General features: G+C 47.1%; 1 protein-coding gene and 1 pseudogene across 14 annotated transcripts in view; one reads left to right on the plus strand and one right to left on the minus strand.

Annotated features, from left to right (window-relative positions):
- The window catches only part of PTPN3 (protein tyrosine phosphatase non-receptor type 3), a 108,685-nt gene that overhangs the window by 8,654 nt on the left and 74,443 nt on the right, over positions 1-25,588 (plus strand). For all 14 annotated transcript variants that reach the window (XM_072727731.1, XM_072727736.1, XM_072727733.1 and 11 more), the window contains one exon: positions 24,275-24,429. In XM_072727731.1, the coding sequence (XP_072583832.1) occupies positions 24,292-24,429 (138 nt within the window). In that variant the 5' untranslated portion in view covers positions 24,275-24,291. The remainder of the gene's footprint in view (positions 1-24,274; positions 24,430-25,588) is intronic.
- Positions 16,177-16,495, minus strand: LOC140594787 (ragulator complex protein LAMTOR5 pseudogene; annotated as a pseudogene).

The raw sequence follows: 25,588 nt of genomic DNA on the forward strand, positions 1-25,588 counted from the left end.
GACCAGAGCCTCCCTGCCTAGACCTTATCTTTTTTCCCCTGGTGCTCACACTTCCACTGTCCTTCCTGCACAAACACCACATCCCTCTCCCAGCCCTAGTTCTGAGATCAGAACCAAGCTACTGGCCTTTGGCAGTGGCAGGGAAGCAGGTGGCATCAGGGACCCAGGCACAAGAGGAGGCGCATTGGATGACCAGTAGGTGTAGACAGGGAGTTGGATGCAGAGAAACCAGGCAGGAAACCAGCGTCTCGGGATTCCGGTAACAAGGTCAATACGAGGCCATTTATCAGGAAGCCTAGACTTGCAATGCCCTGTCCCCAGACACTGGGGTCAGAGGGGGCAGGCACGGGGGTCTGTATGGTACAGCTCTTTAACTCGTTCTCTGCCCAGCAAAAGAGAACAAACCCCGCCTTCCTGGATTAAAAAGTATCATAGGATAAAAATGTGAAGGTTTGGAGATACTTTCTGGGCCATCCCAGTCATGTGGACTTCATGAACACAGGCCAGTGCAGGATAGTATTTTTATAACTCGAGGCATTGGTGGCTTTAATGGCAAAGCCAGTGAGGGAGTGTCCTCGTTCTTAGAATGCGAGACACTAGCACTTACTGAACTTTGGAAAGGTTTTCTAGTTAACTGCGATATGATGTTTTTACCAGTTAAAGATATTCTTTCTCCCTTGCCGAAGCACAGCTATGTAAAAGCACTTGGTCCAAGGTCACTTTTTTATAGGACAGAAGGACACAGTGTCAGAACTGGATGAGACCTCAGAAGAAATGTTTATAGCTCCCTCGTTTTACAGATGGGTAAACTGAGGTCCCAGAAGGTCTGTAGCATGCTCCACGGCACACAAGTAGCGAGTTGCTGAGCGGGGACTAGTCCCGCATTTCCAACCCCAGATCTGAGGTGTGTTTTCTAGATCTCCTTAGAAGGAAGTTTATGAGGTGGACCGCATATTTCAGTGGTTAACAGAAATTTTATTAACCACAGAAATGAATTGTGTTGGCATTAAAGCAGTTATCATTTCTGGCTCTTTTACGTGGAAGTTGCTAGGCTGTTTTTTTTTTTTTTTTCTATTTTCATACGAGAAAAATGCTTTGTCTCTTCCACTGAATTTCTATAGTATATACTGGTTTCTCAGATTTTATCACATCAGAATCATGTTAAAACATGGGCTGCTGGGCCCCACTCCCAGAGTTTCTGATTCAGTGGGTCTGAATCAGACTCAGGTGGGGCCTGAAAACTTGGATTTCTAACAGGCCCCAGCTGCTCCTGAGACCAAGAACTGTCCTTTGAGGACCTGAGGCTCAGCAGTAGTGTCAGACAAGTGCTCTGTGCTTTGCAGCCAGCTTGTCCCCACCCACCCCCAGCCACCTCCCCTCCATCCCACCATGCAGCCAGCTCTCTCCCCTGTTACTCCCACACCAGCTACCCTGACCATTACACTCTCTCCAGGTCTCCTACCTGTTGTCCTCACCTTGCCTCTCCAGACGGCCCGTGGCCCTGAAATGCCCAGATTCCATCACCTTTCCGGCCCTGTCCTTCACACTCTGGCTCCTCTTCTCTTTCTTCCTGTTCTCCAGTCTGAGAAAATGAGTGTCCTTTGGCTCAGGCTTGCCTCTTCACTTACAGCTGAAGGCTGTCGCCCCATCACCTGGGAAAGAAAGACTTCCCCGAGCCCAGCTTCACCATTAGGTCACCACCCAGTTACTCTCCTCCCTTTTACTGCCAGGCTGGCTACAGGAGGAGTCTATGGCCCCTTGAAAAAGATTTGCTCTCACCTGTCAACACAGACCTCCTGCTCAGTTCTGTGAGTGCAGATTTTCTATGCCTGTGACAAAAGATGTAATTGTTCTAGATTGTGGTAAAATGCACCTAAGTATACAGTTCAGTGGCTGATATTAGGTGGCAGTCATGTTGGTGCGCTCCTGTCACCCCCCGTGCACCACATGCCACTCTTCATCTTGTAAAACAAACTCCGTACCCATTAAAACACTAACTTCCCAGCCCCCAGCGACCACCCTTCTACTTTCTGTCTCTCTGTGTTAGTTAGATGATTCTAGTTACCTCACATACGTAGACTCACACGGTATCTGATGTTTTATGACTAGTTTAGTTTGTTTAGCATGATGTCCCCAAGGTTCATCTGTGTTACAGCATGTGTCAGAATTTCTTTCCTTTTCAAGGGTGAGTACCATTCCGTGGAATGCACCTATACCATATTTTGTTTATCATTCATCTGTCACTGGACACTTAAATTGCTTCCACCTTTTAGCCATTGCAAGTAATGCTGCTGTGAACATGGGCGTACACAAAGGCGTCACTGGTTGGGACTTGCAACCTCAGGCAGGGTGTTGAAACATTTGTATAGCAGTCCTGACTTTATCTACCCCAGCTTCCCCCAGCTGCCTCTTGACCAGCACTGCCCTCACCATGATGGTCAGAGACCACTCACTCATCGAGACCAATGGCTGGTTCTCATGTCTCAGCCTGCTGGGTCTCTGTGCAGCGGGCTGATTGCCCCTCCCTCATACCACGGCTTTTATGATGTGGCTCCACACCCCCCTCCACACACAAACACACACACACACACACACACACACACACACACACACACCATGGCTCATCCTGTTTTCATCCTTCTGCAAATGTTTCTGGGTAGACTCACCAGATGCCATCATCAGGGCCTCACAGGACCAGGTCATTGCTGGGCAGTTTTGGTCATATGTGCATCACATATGAACCTCTCCATGAGCGTCCCCAGGTCCCTCCTCTGCACCTTCTTCCTTAAAAACACCCTCTCCATAAGTGACAGGTCTTCCAGGTTAGAAACCCAGGGACATCCTTTACTCACCCCCACACCTGCACTGGACAGATCCTGCTCATTGCACCTCAGACATTCCACCTCCAGCCTGCAGCCTGCCCTTCCTTTCTACCCAATCCCCCACCCCTGCAAAAAAGTGGGTTAGTCCCTGTGCTTCTCCCATTTGCCTCTACTCTGGCTTCCTTCCCCTTCTCCCCAGTAGGTCCCTCACACCTATACCTCCTTCATATTGCTGCCAAAAAAATGTTCCCTACAAAAGCACCTACGATCACCCTGTTCCCCCCATCTGGCCTTGATTCCCCCATCTCCAACCCCAACCCCACAAGCCAAGTGCTGTAAGCCAGGGTTTCCCAAGCTTTGGTGTTAAGTTGCAGATTCTGCTTCTAGGATGTCTGGGGTTGGGCCTACAGTCTGCATTTGTTACAGGCTCCCGGGTGGTGTTGAGACTGATCCACAGACCACACGTTGAGAAGCCAGACTCTGGAATAGATCTGTGTTTCACAAATAAAGTTCTACCAACATATTTTCAATCTATAAATAATGCAAGAATTTTTTTAATGTTGTGGTATAGTTTTAATGTTTTCTTTTTTATACAGTTCGTCTTTACTTTCTCAATCATAAAGGCTGACTCACTGTTGCAGTGATTACTTGCACTTTAAAGACATTTTAGAAGACAAAGGCTTCCATTTTTAAGACTGACCAAATAAGTCAAAGTGTGTGAGAGTACAGGGGTCTCGAAGATGTTTTCCTCTTAAAGAGCTGTATACTCAGGGTCAGGGCTCCCTCTTAGCTTCTGCAGGGCAGAGACTGTCTCTTAATCAGCTCCATCCCTAGGGCCCAGCCCGGACCTCCTCTGGATGTTAGCTGGAGGCGAGGAGGAATCTGGGTCTTCCTCCAAGAGGAGCCCATCATGGAAAACTGTTGGTGTGATGTGCAACGCCTAGGTGGGAAGGGGAGCCTGTGCCCCCCGCCCTTCTGGAGAAGGCACTATCCATCCTAGGAGGAGGGAAGGGATTCCTGACAGCTGGCCCTGGTTGAGGAGCACGTTGGCCCTCATTTTATGACTCTTAATAAGGCTTTGCAGAAGGGAGCCGATTGGGAGAGATGTGCTGGTGGTTTTCTGGGAGCTGGGCTTCAGCTTGGGAGGGGAGAGAGGAGGCCCTGGAGGGCTGAAGGCAAGGAGGCAGGGAGTACCTGGGAGAGTCTGCTGCCCTCCTGGTGTCAAGGACCACAGGCAAAGAATCCTGTACATGGGGGTGAATTGTGGGATGGATGTAGCCATTTTTGACCAGCCTGCTCCAAAATATTGTTACCTTCCTGTCACCCAGTAAGTCTAAGCTCTGTAGTCTGTTAGCAAAGTGTTTCATGACCTGGCCTCTCCCACTTGTGGGACCTGGCTCCTGGGCCAGTGCACATGGGCGGCCTCAGCCCAAAGCCCACATTCCAGTTTTCTCTGCAAGGCTGCAGGGCTTGTTCTCTCTTGGTACAGGTGGTAAGCTTGGGATCCTCTCTGGCCCCCTCCGCACTAACTCCGTGGCCCTAGTTGAGCTCCTAACGTCTCAATTTCCTCATCTTCACACTGGGAATGACAAGTATCTCCAACTCACCAGGTCCGGGGAAGTGCTTCTCCCAGTGGCATCATGGTTTTACTTAGGAGCTGCAAGGTTTTCACTTGCTGCCTGCCATCCTGTCTCCTCAGTAAGCTTGACAAAAGGACCATGGTGATATTTGTCCGCAGGTGGAGCCAGAGGTCGCAGCTGGAGAGAGCTGTGGACGCTGCCCTGGGCAGGGTGGGCCCGAGGTGGTGCCACAGTGGGGGATGGATGGGAAGGTCCTGGGAGCTGAAGACACAGGCGCTCTGGGGGTTGGGAGTCCGCTTGTTGTGTGAATGATAAAGGCACCAAAAGAAAAGATGGCAGCTGGCAACAGTAAAAAGGAGGAAGCTGAAGACCAGGGGGACGTTGGATTGAGGTGGAGAGCAGGGTCCCTCAGACTTTAACGTACATACAGGAGGCTTCAGGTCCTGTAGGTCTGGGGTGGGGCCTGAGATTCTGCATTACTAACAAGCCCTCAGGTGACGCTGATGCCAGCTGCCTTAGAAACTACTCTTTGAGTGGCATTGGTCTGGAACGTGACTATGGTAGGGAGGAGGCTCCTGGAGAACATATAGAAAAAGCAAAATAAGCACAGCTGTACCCCTTTCTCTTCAGCTCCGTGGACTCAGGTGTCTGCAGCCTGGCAGCTAGATTGGAATCAGATTGTGGTGATGGTGGAGGAGGGGCAGGAGGGGACCCTGAGAGCTCTTGAGATCAGCGTTGAGTTTTGACTTCGTTGCTTGATAGTTCATCCTTCAAGGTCTAGCTTTGCCAGAAGAATTTCCATAGAAGCTGTCTTCGTCGCAGGCTGAGCTTTGGTCACAGCCTAGACAAGGCCCAGCGGCCAGGGGCACACAGCTGTTTTCAGAGCACTGCCACACTGAAAGGCGATTATTTGATTATTCATGCGTTTCTCTCTCTGACCAGCCTGTGACAGCCAGAGAGCAGCGAGCTGAGACAGCCTCTTGGTCACCTGAACCCCAGCCCTTGGCGTGGAGTCTGGCCGCAGGTGGGGCTCATTAAATGCCTCAGGTATTAGGGACGAAGGCAGAATGTTCAAGAAGGAAGCATGTGTAAATCCCTGTGACCGAGAGAGCAGGGGAAGCAGGCACTGAGCTGAGATGGTGGGAGAAGGTTGGTGTGAAGGAAGGAAGAGGACTGAAGGAGTCTTCAGGACCTTAAGTAAAACACCAGGAATGTCTTCTGAAGATAGAATGGGGCCTCACGAGGGACAGCTGCTGGGGATTTGGGCATCAGCTCTGCGAGTTGGGCTGCGTGCTCTCTAACGGAGAAGGCCAACTAGGGGATAGGGATTTCAGCCAGGCACCCATTATCTTGGTCTGAGGTCCAGGAGCAAACTTGATTTTCTTCTCCCTTCAGGAGAGGACAGGTGCCCAGACTTAGGCAGACAAAGGATAAAAAATTTCAGCTTCATGAGCCTGGGCAGAAGCAGCAGATTGAATCAACACGTCAGGGCTGGAGCATATTCATAGCCCTTAGCACGTTGAACCTCCCCCTACAGAAGGGTCCTGCTGGGTAGGGGTCCATTGGCTCCCTGGACCTCAGTGCCTTGTGAGGTGGGGTCCATTGGCTCCCTGGACCTCAGTGCCCTGCGAGGTGGGGGTCCATTGGCTCCCTGGACCTCAGTGCCCTGAGAGGTGGGGGGTCCATTGGCTCCCTGGACCTCAGTGCCCTGTGAGGTGGGGTCCATTGGCTCCCTGGACCTCAGTGCCCTGCGAGGTGGGGGTCTGTTGGCTCCCTGGACCTCAGTGTCCTAAGAGGTGGGGGTCTGTTAGCTCCCTGGACCTTCAGAGGCTCCCATGAATTGGGGTCAGCCTCATTCTCCTGAGTTGGAGATGGTGACTCAGATGTTCAGTAACTTGCTCAAAGCCACAGAGCTGGGAAGTCAAGGAGCAGGCCTGGGGTCTGATTGCTGGGAGAGTTGGGTGGGGCAGCCCAGCCTTGGAGCAGAATTTCTGGGGGAGGATTGGTTGCAGGTGTGGCTGACAAGGCCCAAGCGCTGGCTGCGGTTGGGAGGGGAGTTGGGGGCAGGCCAGAGGAAGAGGAAGAAACAGGGTGGGGTGAATGCAGAAACAGGAGAGGAGGACGGGAAAGAGGAGGAGTGATGGACAGAAGGAGAAGGAGGTGGCCAGACTTGCATACTCTGGGGGCCAATAAAATATCAGGTGACAGCTTTTTCTTTTTTTTTTTAGGTTCTATCAGTTTGATTTTCTTCAAACTCGTTATTGCTTATTATAATTTAGGAAATACAGAAAAGGCTGAAAGGATAGGAAAGCCTAGCAATTATATTTATGGCCTTGAGTTCCTTTAATTATCTTTCATAGTTGTATTCGCTGTAGATACACTGTAAAAAAAAAAAAAAAAAAAAAAACCAGCCTATTTTACTTAATATTGTAACATTTTCCATTGTGTCACTATGCCATTATGAAGTCTTCATGGGCATCCTGGGCCTGTTTTGTGATTTACCTACCTAGCCCTCTACAGTTGGAAATTAGCTTTTCTGATTGTAATTCTCAATGTGAAGCATTGTTGGGAGGAAAATCTTGGCTGTTGACTTTCATGTCTGGCTATATCCTGGCTACTAATAGGTTCCTAGGCATGAAGTCCGTCAGACCACCTCCCAGCATTGTTGGGATGATCTTATTGCTGACACAAGCCTTCTGAAAGTGCAGGTGTAAGCCCTGTGCACATTAGTTGTTTGTTCACTCACTCCTGTGTGCATTTCACAAGCATTTATTAAGCGCCTGTGGGGAAAGGCTCCATTTTCTCTGGCCAGGTCAGCAGAGGAACAGCTGCCAGCATCTCTGGCTTGCCTGAGACGTGTGGGAGTGTTTGATCACACACGGCGTCCCAGCCCCGCAAGCCCCCGCCAGCAGGGACGGCCCGTGGGTCCAGAAGTAAACTTGCAGGCTTCGTGGCTGCAGGGTCCAGGCAGTGCTAACCATGAGTTTGGAGCTGTCTGCCCTGCCTGCTGTAATGCTTAGCGGTCTGGTGAATACTGGCCATGCTGTTCCCCACTTTACCTTCTGTTCATGCATGCCACAGACACCTACTGAATACTTCTGTGTGCGAGACACTATTCCAGGGGTGAGGGGTACAGCCCTTAACTAACCAAAGTCCCTGACTTTTAAGGAACTACCATTCCTGTAGGAGGGAGGGATGTGGCAATTGTGAGGAGACAAGAAATAATACATCCAGTGGTGATAAATGGTAGGGAGAAATAGGGAGTTAGAATGACAGGAAGCCCATCCTGATATGTAAAATTCGAGCAGACACAGGGAGAGCACAAGGGTGGAGGATGTCCGAAGGAAGCAAGCTTCCAGCAGTGGGAATGAGCTGGGCATGACCTGGGAATGGGCAGAAGGGCAGAGTGAGAGCAGTGAGGTGCTCTCTAGGAGGGCAGGAGATGGACCTTGTAGCGTAATGAGATCTAGGACCCAAGGTTCAGTCTTTTCACTAGGAGGCTTTCCTGCTATTTGAAGCAATTCAGACTAACCTCCTACCTTTTTGTTGTTTATCTATGGCGGGTAATCGCCAACGCCTGTGTTGGGTGGGGAGAGTCGTGGGAGCTGAAACCCAGACTTGGGAAAGTCAAGACTTCCGTTGGCCCTTGGGTCTCCTCTTCTGTGCGACGTGGAATGTGAGCTAGGAAATTGGTAGCTGGGGCTTTCCAGGGCTAGGACTCCATTAAGTGCCATTAGTTAAATCTTGGTTATTTCAAGTTAACTTATTAGAGTGTATAAAAAATCGTTGACAGATGTTTCTTTTAAGATTTATTTTTATTTTTTTAAAGAGAGCCCAAGTATACGAGCATGAGCAGGGGAAGGGGCAGAGGGAGAGACTCTTCCGGCAGACTCCTCGCTGAGCTTGGAGCCCAACATGTGGCTTGATCCCACAACCCATGAGATCATAACCTGAGCCGAAACCAAGAATTGGACCCCCAACCAACTGAGCCACCCAGGTGCCCCCATAGATGTTTAGTTCTTGGTAAGTGTAGCCTGTCAGATTTATTACAAGCAAGAGTTGCTCAGCTAGCTGTGAGTACTTGCGTAGTGCCAGGAAGGTGGTGGGGATGGAACATGCCCCCCAGTTTATCCATTCAGTCACCCATCCATCTTGCAATTATCGAGCACCTAATGCATACCAGGCAGTTGGCTGCCTACCCCAAAGTGGTGGTTTATTAAGATTTTTATTTATTCATTTGACTGAGTGAGAGTGCAAGCAAGGGGAACAGCAGGGAGAGGGAGAAGCAGGCTCCTTGCTGATCAGGGAGCCTGATTTGGGGCTCCATCCCAGGACCTTGGGATCATGACCTCAGCTAAGGGCCAACACTTACCAATTGAGCCACCCAGGTGCCCCTCACAGTGGTGATTTTTAAGAGACCCAGATTTCTGTCTTCATGAATTTCATGGTGTAGTACAGCAATGCTAGCCCTGCCAGAGGATCATGGTGGGGAGGGACCCTGGTCAGAAAGGCCAGGGCAACCCTACCTCACACCATATACAAAAATTAACTCAAAATGGATCAGTGACCTAATATGAGCCAAAGTCCTAAAACTCCTAGGGATAATAAATAAATCACGACCTTGAGGTTAGCAGTGGGTTCTTAGATATAAGAAAGCACGAGCAAAAGAAAAGTAGATGTACTTCATGAAAATTAAAAACTTGTGCGTCAAAGGACATTATCAAAAAAGAAAAGACAACCTACAGATTAGGAGGAAATACTTGCAAATCCTGTATCTGGTAAAGGTATATTCAGGGTATGTAAAGAACTTCAGTAACTCATTGTAAATTAAGATAACCCAATTAAAAATATGGACAGAGAACTTTGAGTAGACAGGTCTCTGAAGATCTACACATGGCCAATAAGCACATGAAAAGATGCTCGACATCATTAGGCATCAGGGAAATGTGAATCAAAGCCACAGTGAGACACCACTTGACGCCTACTGAGATGGCTATAATCAAGAAGGATAAAAAGTACGAGAGCAGATGTAGAGAAATTGGAACCCCCTTCCATTGCTGATGGGAATGTAAAATGGTGCAACCTCCATAGAAAAGTCTGGGTTCCTCAAGAAGCTAAACATAGAATCACCATGTCCCAACAATTCCACTCCTAGGTATATACCCAAAAGAATTGGAAGGGGGCTCAAATAAATGCACGGAGATGTTAAATGCAACACTGTTCATAGTAGCCACACAGGAAACGAAGTGTCCCACAGGTGAACAAAATGTGTCTCTGTACGATGGTGTATTATTCAGCCTGAAAAAGGCATGGCATTTTGACACCTGCTACCACATGGATGAACCTGGAAGATACTATGCTAAGGGAAATAAGCCAGACACAAAAGGACAAATAGTGTCTACTTCCACGTATATGAAATATCCAGAGTAGGTAAATTCATAGAGACAAAGTCGAGGTTGCCAAAGGTTGAGGGAGGAATGAAATGAGAGTTATTGCTTAATGGGTACAGAGTTTCTGTTTGGAGTGACAAAAAAGTTTTGGAAATAGTGGTTGGTTGCGCAATGCGGTGAATGTAATTCATGCCCATCAATTATATGCTTTAAAATGGCTAAAGTGGCAAATTTTGTGTCCTGTGTGTTTTACCACAAGAAACACGGGGGAGAAGCAGTGTGAGGTTTGGGAGGAGCATGACTGCCCAGAGCCTCCTAGTTTGATTCCCTTGCGATTTTCCCTGCACACCGGATCAGCTCAGGCTCCGTCCTTGCCACCTGTAGCCTGGTTCTCCTTTGATATGGAAGTCAGATGTAGAGTGTGGTTCATGAGGGACACCTTCCCATCCCCTTTAAATGTGTCCTTCCCAAATGCAAAAAGATTGTTCTGTCTGGTGGAAAAGACCAGAAAACAGTACATCTGGAGGCTTTGCCCAAATCCTCATCGATTATCTCCTCTTCTGTTTTGCCATTTTCCCTGGGGAGGTGGGGGGAGGGGTGGTTAGCCTCTTCCTGTCCCCTTGCTGCCACATGTCTCTGGTGCTTTTGCCCTAAAGCAGGGCTCCTACGCCCCCTCCCTTCCCTGACCTTTGTGGCAGCCCTTGGTCACGTGCTTCTTCTCTTTTCACATTTACTATGAGTTCTTTCAGAAGTCGGAGCCCTACAAACTAGAGTCACCTGGACACCTAGCCATGGTTATATGATATTACCAGGTGGACTATTGTAAACTGTCACCAAAAAAATACCAATGAAGTGTTTGAAATACCTGGACAAATGTTTGATATGGGATAAGGAACAAGTACTACTAAAAAAAAAAAAAAAAAGCCCCCAATCAAGACAACACCGTCACTTGGCTTGTTCTATCCAATGTGCACGGATCTCGGAGCACACCTTGTGTGGCAGCTCGTCTGCCTAACTGCCACCCCCTTCCCCTCCAGGGTTAGCTACCTTCGGGTGATGGGAGCCACCTTGACCTTCACAGCCATGCAGCTAGATTCTGTGTGGCTTGCATACCTCCCACAGCTCGCCAAGAGCAAGGTTTAGATGCTGTGCAGCTGCCCTCCCTGGATCCTCCTGGAGACCCAGACCCTGGCACACCTCGAATGCCCCACCCCACAGCTGTCCTCCTGAGATCTGCCCAGGAGCTCCCGTCCATGAAGGTGAAGGGAAAGGGTCCAGGTGAGCTCAAGTTCACTAAGAAGCCCAGCCTCCCGAGGGCTGCAGTGAACCTGGGTTTCCATCGGGACTCCTCCAAGTTCGAGGATCCCTGGAGGCAGGTGCAGTGGAAGGGGGCACTGGCTGCGTCGGGACGGGCCTGTCACTCTCAGGGTCTCCCTGGCAGGAGAGCCCTTGGTCACAGAGGCCCCAGGCCACCCTGAGGGCCTGGCCTCAAAAAATGAAGTGACCTACTCCTGTTCTCCTGCTGCTAATAATTAACCCGGGGTGGCTGCCTGTGGAGCTGGACGGGCCTGTAGATATCATGCACACGCACTCCAGCCCACACCTTTTGCAAAAATGAGAGGAAGTCCTTTACTACGGTTTCCTCAACCCTGAGAGTTGTGTGCCGCGTCTTAACTCCTCTCTAATCAGCAGGACCTTGGCGATCCAGGGGTACTTTGTGCTCTTTCTTTAAAAACATTTTTTTGAAACACCTGTTAAATCAATTGTGTCATCTTAGAACAGAGGGATTAGGGTAATAAATACCCAAGTCATTACTCAGGTTTCTGATGTTGCAGAATTAGGGGGAAAAGGTCTTCTGGACCATTTCCTCCTCAAGAGGAAATCTACCAACATGTGGCTATAGGGAGTGTTTACCAAGATTATCTCAAAAGGTAAGAACATACCTTTAGTCAGTAAATTACAGAGTGTCGAGCTTAAATGGGGCCTCACCATCCCCCCACCCCCACCCCACTGGCAGTAGTGAATCACCAGTAATTCAACTTCCTTCCGGGTCACGTGGGCCAGCAGACTCACTGGGCAGGTGCGTGGTGCCTTGCGCTGCGCTTGGGCTCATCACCCCGTTTGGAGACTGTGTGACCTGAGCATGGCTAATCTACCAATCTGTAAAATGGGAACAGGAGTATTGCCCACTAGGCCATGGCAGAGTGAATGGAGTCAGGAGGAATGGGTGCAAAAAGGGTATTTAGGAAGCTCTGAAGCCCTGTAGGACCCTCGGCTGTTCCTCAGGACAAGAAGCCTGGGGATGGCAATGGTCCAGGGACTACAAGTGAGGTGTTGGAATGGGTGGGAGCGTCAGTGCTCCCAGCAGCTGGCGGTGCCTGCCGTGGGCCAGGCAGGAGGGCATTGCTCCTCAGAATTCTTCACCTATGAGGACACAGACTTAAACAGAGTCTTCTGACCCAGGGGCCTGTCATCTTCCGGTGGCAGGGCAGAGACTGGAGCTCAGGTCTGGCTTACTCCTTACTCTGGGCCCCCAGGAACCCCCAGGGCAGTGGTGTTGCTCTTGCTCTTTGAAATCAAAGAACTGACTTTGTATTTGTACAGTCCCAGCTCCTAGCACGTGGAAGGCCCCAGTACAAATAAATGTAACCCAGGGCAGCAACCAGATACATTATTTGCATTCAGATCTTCCTAAGCCCTGTTACTCTGATTAGCATTTTGGCAGGCCCTTATAAATCTTTTTTAGAATCTATGCGATTTCCTTTCATTAATCTTCTGACTCCATCTCACCAAACCCTAAAGCCCCGGCTGATTTAGGCTGCATAAAAATACGTCTTATCTGGGTTTCTAGAGACGCCGGTTAGGTACCTAATATAACCCGAGATGGCCCCTCGGGTTAAAACCTTACAGGCAGGGGGTTCTAAAAGCTGGGAGGAGCCTTTGGCGGGCTCCAGAGCTGGGAAATCCATGAAAAGAAATCAGTGAAAACTAAAGAAAAATGGAGCAGCAGCTTCCCGGGCCACTTGGCTGGTTAGTGACCAGTGGGATGATGCTTTTAGGGGGAGGCCTGGAGGGTATTTTTCTGAGTTTCCTTGAGATAAAGTGATGGCGAGGGCTGCTGGTGGTTGAGGATTGGGTTTCTCTGGCCAGGCCACCACTGGCTTCAGACTCCCTGGCAGGAACAAAGCTGGCAGCACGGTCCTGGTGTGGGAGAGTCCAGCAGCTCCTTGGCTGGGATGAGTTGCGATTAGCACATCTCAAACCTTTCAAAGTGACTTTAGCTGTTTTCTTTTCCGCAGGCTTCTGCTACTTTTGGCTGTAAAGGGGTGGGGGCTGGAGCCCAGGATAGAAATACCAGGGACTGACACCCAAATGGGCGTGTCTCTGCCGCCAGGGCAAATATTAGCACAGTATTTTTGTAAAGTTTATGCAACTTGATTCATGTCCCTGTAGAGTAAATTTATTCCATCCTGTTTTCCAGTCTGTTTGGGGCCTCATGGAACTATCCAGAGGGAGAATGGAAAGAGACTGGTAGCTTAATTTTCGATGGAAGCGGCTCAGTATAAAACATTCTATTGTCTGTATTTTGAGCTTTATGCATTGCTTTTTGTCCATGCCTATTCTTTTATCCCGCCCCCCCCCCCTCCAACGATGGGCCATTCTAGTGTTTTTCAAGAACGAGGTCTCCCTTCAGAATTATTTCCCATGAATAGTCTGAGAAATCCAGTTTCAACAGCGCTGCTTTGAGTGGGCTTACATGCACAGAAACTTAACCTTGGCATCGTTGAAACAGAAGTCCTAATAGGAGCATGGTCTTGGAAGCTCGTGGTGAACCCATCCCACCTCGCCCAGCACCAGCCTGCCCTCTGCAGCCTTCTCACTGAAGGTCTGAGCCAGCCCCTCTGCTTGATCACCTCTGGTGACGAGGAGCTCCCTCTCTCCTGACACAGTCCCTTCCGTAGTTGTAGTTGCGTGGCCTTTACTGTTCCAAAGCTCTTCCTTATGTTGAAGGGAAATCCTGTTTCTCTTAACCTTCTACCCATTGAACCCTTGGGGTCTAAGTAAACCGGTCTAATGATAATAGTAATAAGTACCTTCGATTGGACCCAGCTAGGTGCCAGTTAATGTGCATACATATTCAGTGCTTAAGACTTTGGAAAGCAAATTTCTCCCCTTTTACAGGTAAGGAAATGGGTGAGTGATTTCTAAATTCATGAAGCTACTAAGTGGTTAAGCTGGATTCCAGCCCACATCTGGGTCCATTGTTGTTGACCTCCCCGAAGCCTAATCTCCTGGAAGCGCCTAATCTCCCTGAGATTTCTCTAGGATACCAGTTACTCCTTAGACACTCCCGCTAAATCTCCTTGTTTGGAGATCATAAAATGTGTTTTCCCTCCTGGCTTTTGCATATGTACTGTGGTGTTGGAACCCATTCTACCAAGTAGACTGTTTTATTCTGCGGAATTCCCCCACGAGACCATTGTGGACTGGTCCCACTGGCCATCCCAGGCAGGTTGGGAGCCCTTCTCCTGTTCCTCTGGTGTCCTGGGAAGCCATCTCCCTTAGACACTGAAACTCCAGGCACCTTACTCTCCCCGCCTCGCCCCTTCAACCCCGCCTGACACAGAGCAGGTGCCCAGTAAATGAACATTGAGAAATGGTCCGGAACTCCTTTGCCAAAGTAGTAATCAAGGCTAAAAGTAATTATAAACAAGATTAAGGGTCTGTGAAATTGTAGTCCCAGTCCAACTGGGACTTTGTGGGACTTTGGCCAGTCGTTGGGAAGATGTAAGGACAGCTTGTCTGGGAAGTCCTGGCAGTCCTTTTCCTCAGCATGGTTTGGTTCAGTCTCTCTAAGGGCTGGCAGGTGTCCCCCCTCTTTCTTCCGGGAGGCAAGCTTGCTGGCCTCTGTAGTTTCTGGGTTCACTGAGGTGACATCTTAATGGGAGAAGTTCACTAGGCACTGTTCAGAGCCTTACCTGTGGGGAGACCACATCCCAGCCTTCTCATCTCTCTGTAGCCCACACTACACAGGTGCCAGAAGCATCCACATGCATGCTGAAAACAGCCCTGGGAGCTCTGAGTCCTGGGAAATTTGGGGGTGGGGGTGCAGTTTAACACTGTACCATGATAACATTTTTTAAACATAAACAAAAACAACCCGACCTTCTAAAAAATCTCACTTAAAAAAAAAAATCTCATGAAAGGGCACCTGTCTTGGTCAGTAGAACATGTAGCTCTTGACCTCAGTCAGGGTTGTGAGTTTGACCCCATTTTGGGAGTAAAGATTACTTTTCAAAAATTCTCGTGAAGATAGTGTTACAAGTCAGAAGAGTAGTCCCCTCTGGGGGAGGTCATGTTGGAAAGAAGGCATGGGGGGGCTCGTGCCAGGCTTCTTGAGAGCTGTGCACTAAGGAGTTGTGCTTTCCCTCCCCTTCCCCATGTGATCTTTGAAGGGGGTGGTGATAATGACTTCATTTATTAGACTCACAAGTCTAACATGAATTTTTCTCATTGCTTGGGGGCAAACTGTGTGTTGAGTTCCTCAGCGTCTCATTGCCATCCTGAAAACTTTGCTCAAAACTTTGCTCCTAAGAGGTTGGCTTCTCTTTATAACAGCGTTCCCTCTTTGCCCAAACTGCATGCAGCTCCCACAGGGCTCTTTATCTTGCCCTTCAGGGAGCTTAAAACTACTTCTTGTTATCCTCCCAGTATCAAGTATAACTCTCTCATTTTGTTAGTTTTGCAAGTGTCATGGTGTTGAACCTATAAATAAACCCCGACTCCATAATAAGAAAACTATTTGGCATTTTGAAGTTGTAGGAGAAGGAGGGTGCTAATTACCGGTCTCTGTTTGAATACAACTAATCCTACAAATTACTCCACCCTGCTTCCCAGGGGGCTCCGGTTCAGAGATCCACTCCCTGAACAAATTACAGGATCTATGGAACAAATGATTTGATCCCAAGACTGTACTTCTGGAGTGTGAGGATTAATAATTGCAAGATAATTTGAGTATTGAGCTGTGCTATTGAAGTGACTTGGGTGAGCATCTTCTCTCACATGATGACAAATAATGTGACATGTGAGAGTTAAGAGCTTTCATAAATGTGTTCATAGAAGCTTTATTTTTCCTCTGACCAGATTTATTGAACATAAGAAAATTCTATGTATAAAGTGACCTGGATGTGCTGCTTCAAAACATGATCTTTTCTTACTACTATTCTGATAAGTCAGTTCATTGAGTGTCAAAAAGCAGCTTACTCTAAAATTAACAGAAAAGTGCCCAATGCACACTAAATAAATGGCTTAACTACTGAAACTTTAGTCATTCTACAAGATAATTAACATAGGATGGAGCCCCTATGACAGGCTGCTGGAGAATTGGTGAGACGTCAAGAGGCCACTTTGTGCACTGCCACTGTGATGCCGTCATGTTTCTGGATCATAATGTTCCCGTTATCTGACTCTAGACACACCACAGGAATATCAGTGGGGTCTGAGGTCAGCTTAGCTGCTTGCTGGGCTAGAACAGATACCACCACAGCATGCTCATCGGACAGGGTCCCATTGCAGCTCAGATTAAGTCCTTGTGAATCTGTGCACAGGACTCCCCAACAGTGGATGGATTCTTCATGGTATCCTCCAAGTGCTGCTCCAAGTGGCCTTCATCCTGCTGCCTTACACCCGGCCCGGGGTGCATTTATTTTTTTAATATAAATATTACTTTTATATATGCATGCCCCAAATTAAAAATAAATCTCGTGCACCAATACTTCCATTGTCGGCTGTGATCGTTTTCAAACCAAGCTTTAAGCTTTAAAAATGCTATTTAAAAATTAATTCATCCTGAGCCTCTATGCCAAAAAAATGAGTGCATTGGCTATAATGTGGAATTAGCAATATGAAAATGCCACCCTTCATAGACTTTTTTTTTCTAATTTAGTGATACTCGTAGTGATTGTTTACATTATAAACTAGTTTTTAAAAGAAGCCTGGGTATTTATCTTCGTATTGTTATGCAGCGTAGTACTTTGGATATTAAAAAAGCCAAGAAGGGGAAGGGGTGGTGATTGCCAGAAAGTAGTGTTGATAAAATTATGGAAATTGGTCATGAGGAAAATTAGATTTCATGTACCAATTGTAATTTTATCAATTGCACATAATTTGAAATTATTAAAGTGAAGGGCGCCTGGGTGGCTCAGACCAGTTAAGCATCCAACTCTTGATTTTGGCTCAGGTCATGATCTCAGGGTTGTGAGATCAAGGCCCATGTCGGGCTCTGTGCAGGGTGTGAAGATGGGCGTGGAACCTGCTTCAGCTTCTCCCCCTCCCTCTGCTTGCACACAAGCCTTCTCTCTCTCTCTCTTTCTCTCTCACTCTCTCTCTCTCTCTCTTTCTCTTTCTCTCAAAAACAAATTAATAGGGACGTCTGGGTAGTTCAGTGGTTGAGCACCTGACTTCAGCCCAGGGCGTGATCCTGGAGTCCCAGGATCGAGTCCCACATGGGGATCCCTGAATGGAGCCTGCTTCTCCTTCTGCCTGTGTCTCTGCCTCTCTCTGTCTCTCATGAATAAATAAATAAAATCTTTTTAAAAATTAATAAAATGAAATAGTATATATGGAAGTGTTTTTTTATGGTATATGGGTTTTTAAAAAATAAACTAAAATCACTGATTGGTTGAGCTGACTTTCATTAAAAATATTTGCAAAACCTAATAAATCCCAAAACACGTGCATCTCTTTTCCTTTTGTCTCTTTCCTTCCTCGCCACGGTAGTAATGGACTTTATCCCCCATTTCTGAGGAAGTACATCACAGAAGGCACTGCTGTCTTTTTTATAACTTGGATATTACAAATTGTCAAGAGTCACTGTGCAAGATTGTGAACTAATTTGAGTGAACAAGCCAAGACATCTGGTTACGTAATATCAAGTGATAGAATCCTTTTTGAACTAATATTATTTTCATGTTGCTTTCTTCCTCTGTTATGACAACAGTGCTAATCCCAGCACTGACATATAGACTGGAAAGCCTGTGTTATTTCAACAGTGTCTTAGGAAGGGCTTCCCCAGACTGAGTAAGGGGACAGCTGCTAAGCTACAGAAACTGCTGTTAGCTCTGGGAAGTGGTTTGTAATGTAGGAAAACTGACCCGGGTGGCCTGGGCGGGTGGCCTGGGCGGTACCGACCTAACCAAGCCCCTTGGCTGTAGATAGGGATGCTTATTAAAAATGCGACTTCTTTCTGACAACTAACGCAAGGCAAGGTCCTGATTTGGATCCTGGATCAGAAGGAAAGAAATAAAGGATGTTAGAATGATTTGCAAAACTTGAATATGGGCTGTGTTACGTAAGTGCTTTATCAATGTTAAATTGGCTCCGTGCAATAACTGTACTGTGGTTTGAAAGGCCCTCGTTCTTGAGAGACATGCTAAAATATTCAGAGGTAAAGGGGCATGATCTTGACACCTTCTGAGTGTTCAGTAAAAAGCATGAGGGGTGGTGTGTGTGCAGGAGAGAAAGCGTGTTGGCAAAATGTTAATTAAATCCAGGCCGATAAGGGTATGTGAGACTTCTGTTTTTCTATAAGTTGGGGGAAAAAAATTAACTTTTAAGATGCAAAATTTCCTTGGTCCTTACCAAACCATAATTTCTGTGGGTGGTGCCCAAGGATCTATTTTTAACAAGTTCCCCCAGATGATTGAATCAAGCACATTGAAGTTTAAGTCTTTGGTTTAAAAAGTCTCGTTTTAATCGCTATTTCTTTGTTAGCTTAATTACTGAGCATACATTCTCACAGTTTGATCTGACCTTAATCTAGCACTTAATAAATAAATCCCCCATCCAGGCATTTATAAATCTTTAGAAGGGAATCCCCCACTTCAGAGGCGATGGAGGAACTGTTAAGCCTGGCCGTAAAACAGACCAGAGCTAGAAGCCATCATCCTATGCGAGATGAGTCAGCCAGCAGTCGGGAGGTGGTTTATGTTCTCCTCCGGGCATGCAGTGAAGTCTTGAGTGGTGTGCATTTGCCCCCTGAAGACTTGGTTAAACCATGAGTGCAGCCTGACTGCTGTGCATTTACAGGGAAGAGGAGGAGAAGGCAATATTGGTGTTTGATGAGTCATCCCTCTAGCATGGCTGATGATCCTTGAGTGTTTATTACTTTTCCACGCTCTCCATCAGGCATCTGTTGGGGCTTAGAAATATCCTCCCCACCTCCCAGAAGCTGTTCTGAGTTTACCAGGGAAGAAGAGTTTAGGGAAAAGGAGAGAATTGGGATACAAAGAAGGCCTTCTGTATGGTGAGGGATTTTTTTTTGAAGTTGAACTGGGATAAGAAGGAGGGAGCGAGGCTGTGCCTGTTCCCCTCCAGGAAGGAAGCAGAAGTCCTAGGGTAGGAGGTGAAGTGTTTTCTTCTCAAGCCCACTAGATGGTAGCATCGGCCTAGGTCAGCTTGATGACTGTTCCGGTTGATTCCTGTATTGAGCCACTTGTGGTTCATTTGCAGGGTTTATTCACAGACCAGGTGTTAATAAATCAGGATTGCTTTCTTTTTTTTCTTTCTTTCTCTTTCCTTTCCTTTCTTAACTGAAACGTGCACTCTTCAACTAGAGGCCTAACTTCTTATTTTTTGGGGGGAAAAAAGGGTATGAAATAACCTTAACACTTTCTTTTAAAATGACCAAAATGGAATTGAGTTCCTTTCCGACTTCGTCTAATGGAGAAGAGCATAGTTCTCTCCCTCTTTTCTGTCTGTGGTTCATGAGCTTGTGAAAGAATAGAGTTCCCCAGGTCTATGTGTGGACTCGGGAAATCAAGCCTCACCCTCTTCCCCATCCCAAGCTCCAGGGCAGACAGGGAGCCCAGAAGGGATAGTGCTGAAGCCTTGTTACCCACCCCTACCCACGAGGGCTCTAGCAACACACGTGCCCCAGATTGCCATACCCCAGGCGACGTGCTTCTGCTCCTGGAACCCGAGTTTATAGAGCAGCTGATAGGACTGTCACACAGCTATTGTATCTTTTAACCTTAAAAGCTGTCTTTATTCAGGTTTTTAGAAACAGAACATTTGTATATCTAGAAGGTATTTGAAATCAGGATTGCCTACAAAATCTGGAATCTAGTTGTCACCCGATGGCATTAACTTAGCATTTTTAACGAGATGCCTTTTATCGAGTACCTAGTAGGTGTCTCACATTGGGTAGACACTTTACACATGCTAACCCTAACACCCTTGGTATGCACTGGGGCCCAACTGTGCACCAAGTGAGAGGTGGCCTCTTCCTATATGTCTGGCAAATACAGTCAGATAAAAAACTATAGTCACAGTAGAACCTTTGTTGTGCCATACAGATACTGAAGCCATAACAGATTGGTTTTTGTTTTGAAAAATGTGAAGAGGGGTGCCTGGGTGGCTCAGCGGTTTGGTGTCTGCCTTTGGCCCAGGACATGATCCCAGAGCCCCGCGATCGAGTCCCACATCAGGCTTCCTGCATGGAGCCTGCTTCTCCCTCTGCCTGTGTCTCTGCCCCCCCCCCCCTGTCTCTCATGAATAAATAAATAAAATCTTAAAAATGTGAAGAACAAGCTTGGCTTCCATATTATAAAGTGGGTCAGTTGCAGCTGTAATCACTTGTGGTTGGGGAGGCCGGTGTGTTCCTGGTTGGGGCTGTGGCTTTGTTTAGAATGAAGAGGCTTATAAAGGAAGCCATAGAAAGCCTGAGTTCCCCGATTGCTGTGGCACAGGAAACAGGCCAGGCAGGCAGCATCCATTGTCTTGACCCGATTGTTTAAGATAGAATTTCAAGACCATCTGAAAACGCCCCTTGGTTATTCAGCATGAGGCTTGCTCTGATCAAGGCTTGCTGCGGGAACAACCGTGGGAAGAACATTTCTGCGACTTTCATGAAATTCCTATTTCCGAACGTTGTCGTTAGGTGTCAAGCCCTTTTCTATTAGCAGAGATCGATGTGCGGAGGAAAAAGTGTCTCTTCTGGGTTACTGATGTCCCTTGTCAGCTGGCTATGTGACTGTGCTGGGGGGCACCATTAATCATGGTCAAGTTACTAAGTCCCACTGGTACCCACACTGGTGCCAGCTACGTGGAGCTGCTCAGGTGAGGAGCAGTTTGAAAATCGGTGCCCGCGATTAGCCCATCAGTCCATGGTACTGTCACGTGGAGACTCTTGTTCAACAGCACCTTTGGCTTTTTCCATCCAAGGGGCTGGCATGACTAGCGGTTAGTTTGAGCTGTTGTGAGGAACTGCCCTCCTGTTGCATGAGTGCACCCTCAGTGAGTGGCTCAGATCCCGTGGGACCTGTGTTCTGTGACCCTCCGAGACACATCCTGAATTTCCCTGAAAACCCACTCCTCTGGCCCTTCCTTTGAGGGCTTCCCAGAGGAAAAGTCATTCTGTGCCACACCCCAGGATGCTGAATCACCGTCCACGGGTGTGGCCAGGACAGGCCTTTTTTTTTTTTTTGGAAAGCTCCCCAGGTAATACTATGTGTACCTCCCACCAGGAACCACGCTTACAATGCTTCTATTCTATTGTATCTTTAAAAAACATATAGCCCACCTGAAATTCTTAGACAAAGATTAAATTTGACACTTTTAATGCAGTACGGTTAAGGTATTATGGATCACATTTGTTGTCTTTTGATGACTTTTGCCATTACTCAGAAAACGCATCCCTGCCTCTGATGACATTTTCGATGGAAAGAGCAAGGTGGAGGTGGTGGGGTGGGTGGAATTGTGTAAGTGAGACAGAGTAAGTTTTCTTCCAAGGCCCGTCCCAGGGATTTGTTTTGCTGGTATTAGAGATTTCCCTGTGCCTGACTACAGAAGGATGGAGGTTTGCCTGGAGCTCCTTCAGGAGCAGGAGGACAAGGGACCAAGTGCACCTTCCCTCCTGGAGGCTCCACCTCCTTTGGGTTTTAGCTTCCTGCAGCTGAGCTATGGGCCTGTGGTTCCTTGAGGCTTCGATTCTAGAGGCACGGCTCTGCTTTGTCCTCCCCCCTCACTTGCTACTGATTCTCAGATCTTGATCTCTGACCCTGCCTGACATTTAGAGCTGCTTTTCCAGCGTGGACCCTGGAGCCGTGTGGGAGGCCGAGAAATGCAGACTCTAGGGCATCACTCAGATGCACTTGAATCCTAGTTTGCATCTGATCAAGGTCCCCAGAGGGTGTGTTGTGTGCCAGGAGCCCTGGTCTTCGGGATGTCCCCACCCTCATTGCATCCTCCTTTCCTGCTCCCACCAACCCACGTTTGTCTGTTAGGTAGCACTGTTTCTCCAGTGCTTCCGTTTTCGTTTCATCCTTCCTTTGTTCAGCTTTTTATTGGCTGCCTCCCAGAGGTGGGTGTTGGGAGATGCAGTGAGCAAAACCAGAGCTGTTTCCTATCCTGTGAAGCTTAGCTTGCAGGGGCAGAAGGAGATCTTACATACCTCACCAGCTATGACTGTGGAATTATGACAAGCATCGGAGAGGAGAGTCAGTAACGCAAATGGAGAGTAGTTAGGGACACCAGGGAAGACTTTGCTAAGGAAGCGATGCCTGTGCTGGGTACTGGGGCCTGAAGAGGAACAGAGAGAACTTTCTAGGCAGAGGGAATAGCATGTGCAAAGGCCCAGCTCATCATAGAAAGTTTACAGAGAATTAATTTAAAAAAGAACATTAAATTGCACTCAAGTCCTCCATCTTTATCTGTTCTTCCATCCAACCTCATCGGATTTTAAACCTCCTCCATTCCCTAAGCCGTGGAGCTAGCCCAGGCCCTTGGCTTTCCTGCCTGCGTGATGCGGCCCTGTGCTCAGTCGCACACTTCCTCAGTCTTATTTAGTCTCCCATTCTACAATTGCATTTGCTGGGAAAACCTCTTTTTTCACTGTTCCCTGAGTACACCAAAGTCAGATTGTAGACTAACTCCCGCTTCATATGTGTGTTATTTTAAGTGAACTTGATATCAAAATATACAGAAAAGAACACAAATAAGAATGGAGCTTGATGGAGCTTTACAAAGTAAGTACACCGGTATCATCAATACCCAGATCAATAGATAGAGTATTATAAGCTTCCCAGAAGACCTCTCTCTCTGTTTCTCTCTTTCTCTTTCTCTCTTTCTCTCTCTCTCTCTCACTCACACACACACACACACACACACACACACACACACACGTCACTTGATACGGAAGTGACCACGCTTCTGTCTTCTATTAGCATTGATTAGTTTTGCCTGTTTCTGAACTTTATGTGAATGGGTTCAGGCTATTGGTAATGTATCGTGTCTGGCTGCTTTTGCCAACATAACATGAGAAGAATCCATTTGTTTCTGGCCTAACAGTAGTTCATTTATTTCCTTTGCTATACGGTCATGCGTGGTATGACAGTACCGTAATTTCCCCATCCTATTGATGGGCATTTGAGTCTTTTCCAGTTTGGAGCTATTATAAAAATTCTCATGCGTGTCTTTTAATGGCTAAATCTCCATTCTCCTGTCGGGAATGTGCCTGGGAGTGGAATTATGTCACAGGGTATGCGTATGTTCAGCTAGTAGTAGTAAATACGGCCAGTAATTTTTCCAAAATAGTTGTGCTAATTTTCATTCTTACCAGTCGTGCCAGAAAGGCCCAGTTGCTACAAGTGCTACCACTTGGTTTTGTCAGATTTTATTGTAGCCACTCTTGGTGGGCCATATAGTGCTATTACTTTGTGGTTTTAATTTGCATTTCTTTGACGACTAATGTGGTTCCCATTTTCTACAGATCGCTTTGTTTTTTCTCTTATTGATTTATAGGAGTTCTTTATATATTCTTTATATATGCATATTGCAAATATCTCTGTGGGTTGTCTTTTAAGTGGTGTCTTTTAATGAATGTAAATTATTTAATGCAGTTTAAAATTTTTTTTTTAATTTTTTATTTATTTATGATAGTCACAGATTGAGAGAGAGAGGCAGAGACACAGGCAGAGGGAGAAGCAGGCTCCATGCACCGGGAGCCTGACGTGGGATTCGATCCCGGGTCTCCAGGATCGCGCCCTGGGTCAAAGGCAGGCACCAAACCGCTGTGCCACCCAGGGATCCCTTTAATGCAGTTTATAAGCATCTTCATGTTAGATCATTTTTACACCACAGTTCTGTAAAAAAAAAAAGTAGAATACACAAATATACATTTTTAAAAAATGATAAAAAATTAAAAACCTGGGAAATATAAATTAAATTTAGACTGGGGAGATAAGACATACAACCCATATAATTCTATTAAGGTATTATAATTGAACAATAAATTTTGCTTAGAGCCACTTAGAAGTCAAAATTCAAATGGAAACATGGTCTGTTATGTGGTTCACATTCATTGTGAGTTCTTCAGTTTTATGAGGGGTCAAAGCAGACAAGGGATGGATGGACTGTGAGGTGCATCCACATGTAACAGGCAATTTGATTGTCAGAGAGCTAACAGGTGTACCTTCTGTTACAGGTTATTCAGCGATAGTTATGACCTCCCGGTTACGTGCGTTGGGTGGAAGAATTAATAGTATACGCACCTCAGAACTACCCAAAGAGAAAACTCGGTCCGAAGTCGTCTGCAGCATCCGCTTCCTAGATGGCTTGGTACAGACCTTCAAAGCTAATGTAAGTTCTCCAAATTTAATGTTTTCTAAATTAATGCCACTGGAAATAATTGTTCTTCATTTTATAAGCCAAGAGATGAAAACTATTTTAAAATGAAACCCTGAGGGGGTGCCTGAGTGGCTTAGTTGGTTAAGCGCCAACTCTTGATGTTGGCTTAGGTCATGATCTCATGGTCCTGGGATCGAGCCCCACATCAGGCTCTGCACTCAGCAAGGAGTCTGCTTGCCCTTCTCCCTTTGCCCCTCATCCAGGCTCGAGTTTTCTGTCTTTCTCTCTGACTCTCATAAATAAAATTTAAAAAATAAATAAAATAAAATAAAAGCTTGAGATCTCAGTTCTTGAATATTGATATTGAACTGGAAATAACCCTAAAAACTTTGCCCACGTTCCTGTTCACCTGGAGTGTCTTCCCCCACCCCCTTCTTGGTGACATGAACCCAGAGACTCTTTGATGTTACTTCTTCTCTGTGACATCTTCGTCAGCTTCCTGAATTAGTTCTTCCATAATGGTGCCTTGTATGCTTTAGTGGAGCCCATATCGCATTTCATTAATAGTGGTTATAATCACTAGATTATATGTTCTTTAAACCGTGAGCTCCTCAAGGACAGAAATAGTATCATTTCCCCCTGAGCCTGGTCCAGAGCCGGGCACTTATGACATGTGTGAGTGGATGGGTCCAATCTGAGGGGTGGTGAGACAGTTCCACTCATAGATGGCCGGGCTCAGGAGAGCCTGGCTCCTCCCACCTCAAGCCCACGACAGAGGCAGGACCAGAAATGCAGCCTCCAGTCTCAAGAGTTGCCTGAGTTGCAATAAGATGCCTGAACTGTAAGCAGTCCATGCTGCCTCACTCTACCCCAGTCACCGCTTCAGCAAATGACCTCTGCCTCCCTCTCCCATCCTCTAGCCAGGCCTGAAGGGGTCAACCCCAAGTCTGGACTGGCTGCCAGCATCTGCCCCAACCTGGAAAGTTCAGTGTGCAAGGAAAGGGGTCAGAAAGAGAAGAGTGGGGAAAAAAAAAAGAGTGGGTACAGGAGAACAACTAGGGGTAATAGAAGGCACAGAACTTGAAAGGGTAACAGTAACTGGCCCCTGGGTCTTCCATTCCCACCTCTAACTTTGCCTCCCGCTGGCCCCAGGTCATTATGGGCCTTGATG

Source organism: Vulpes vulpes, chromosome 12, assembly GCF_048418805.1.
Source record: "Vulpes vulpes isolate BD-2025 chromosome 12, VulVul3, whole genome shotgun sequence".
Taxonomy (NCBI): domain Eukaryota; kingdom Metazoa; phylum Chordata; class Mammalia; order Carnivora; family Canidae; genus Vulpes; species Vulpes vulpes.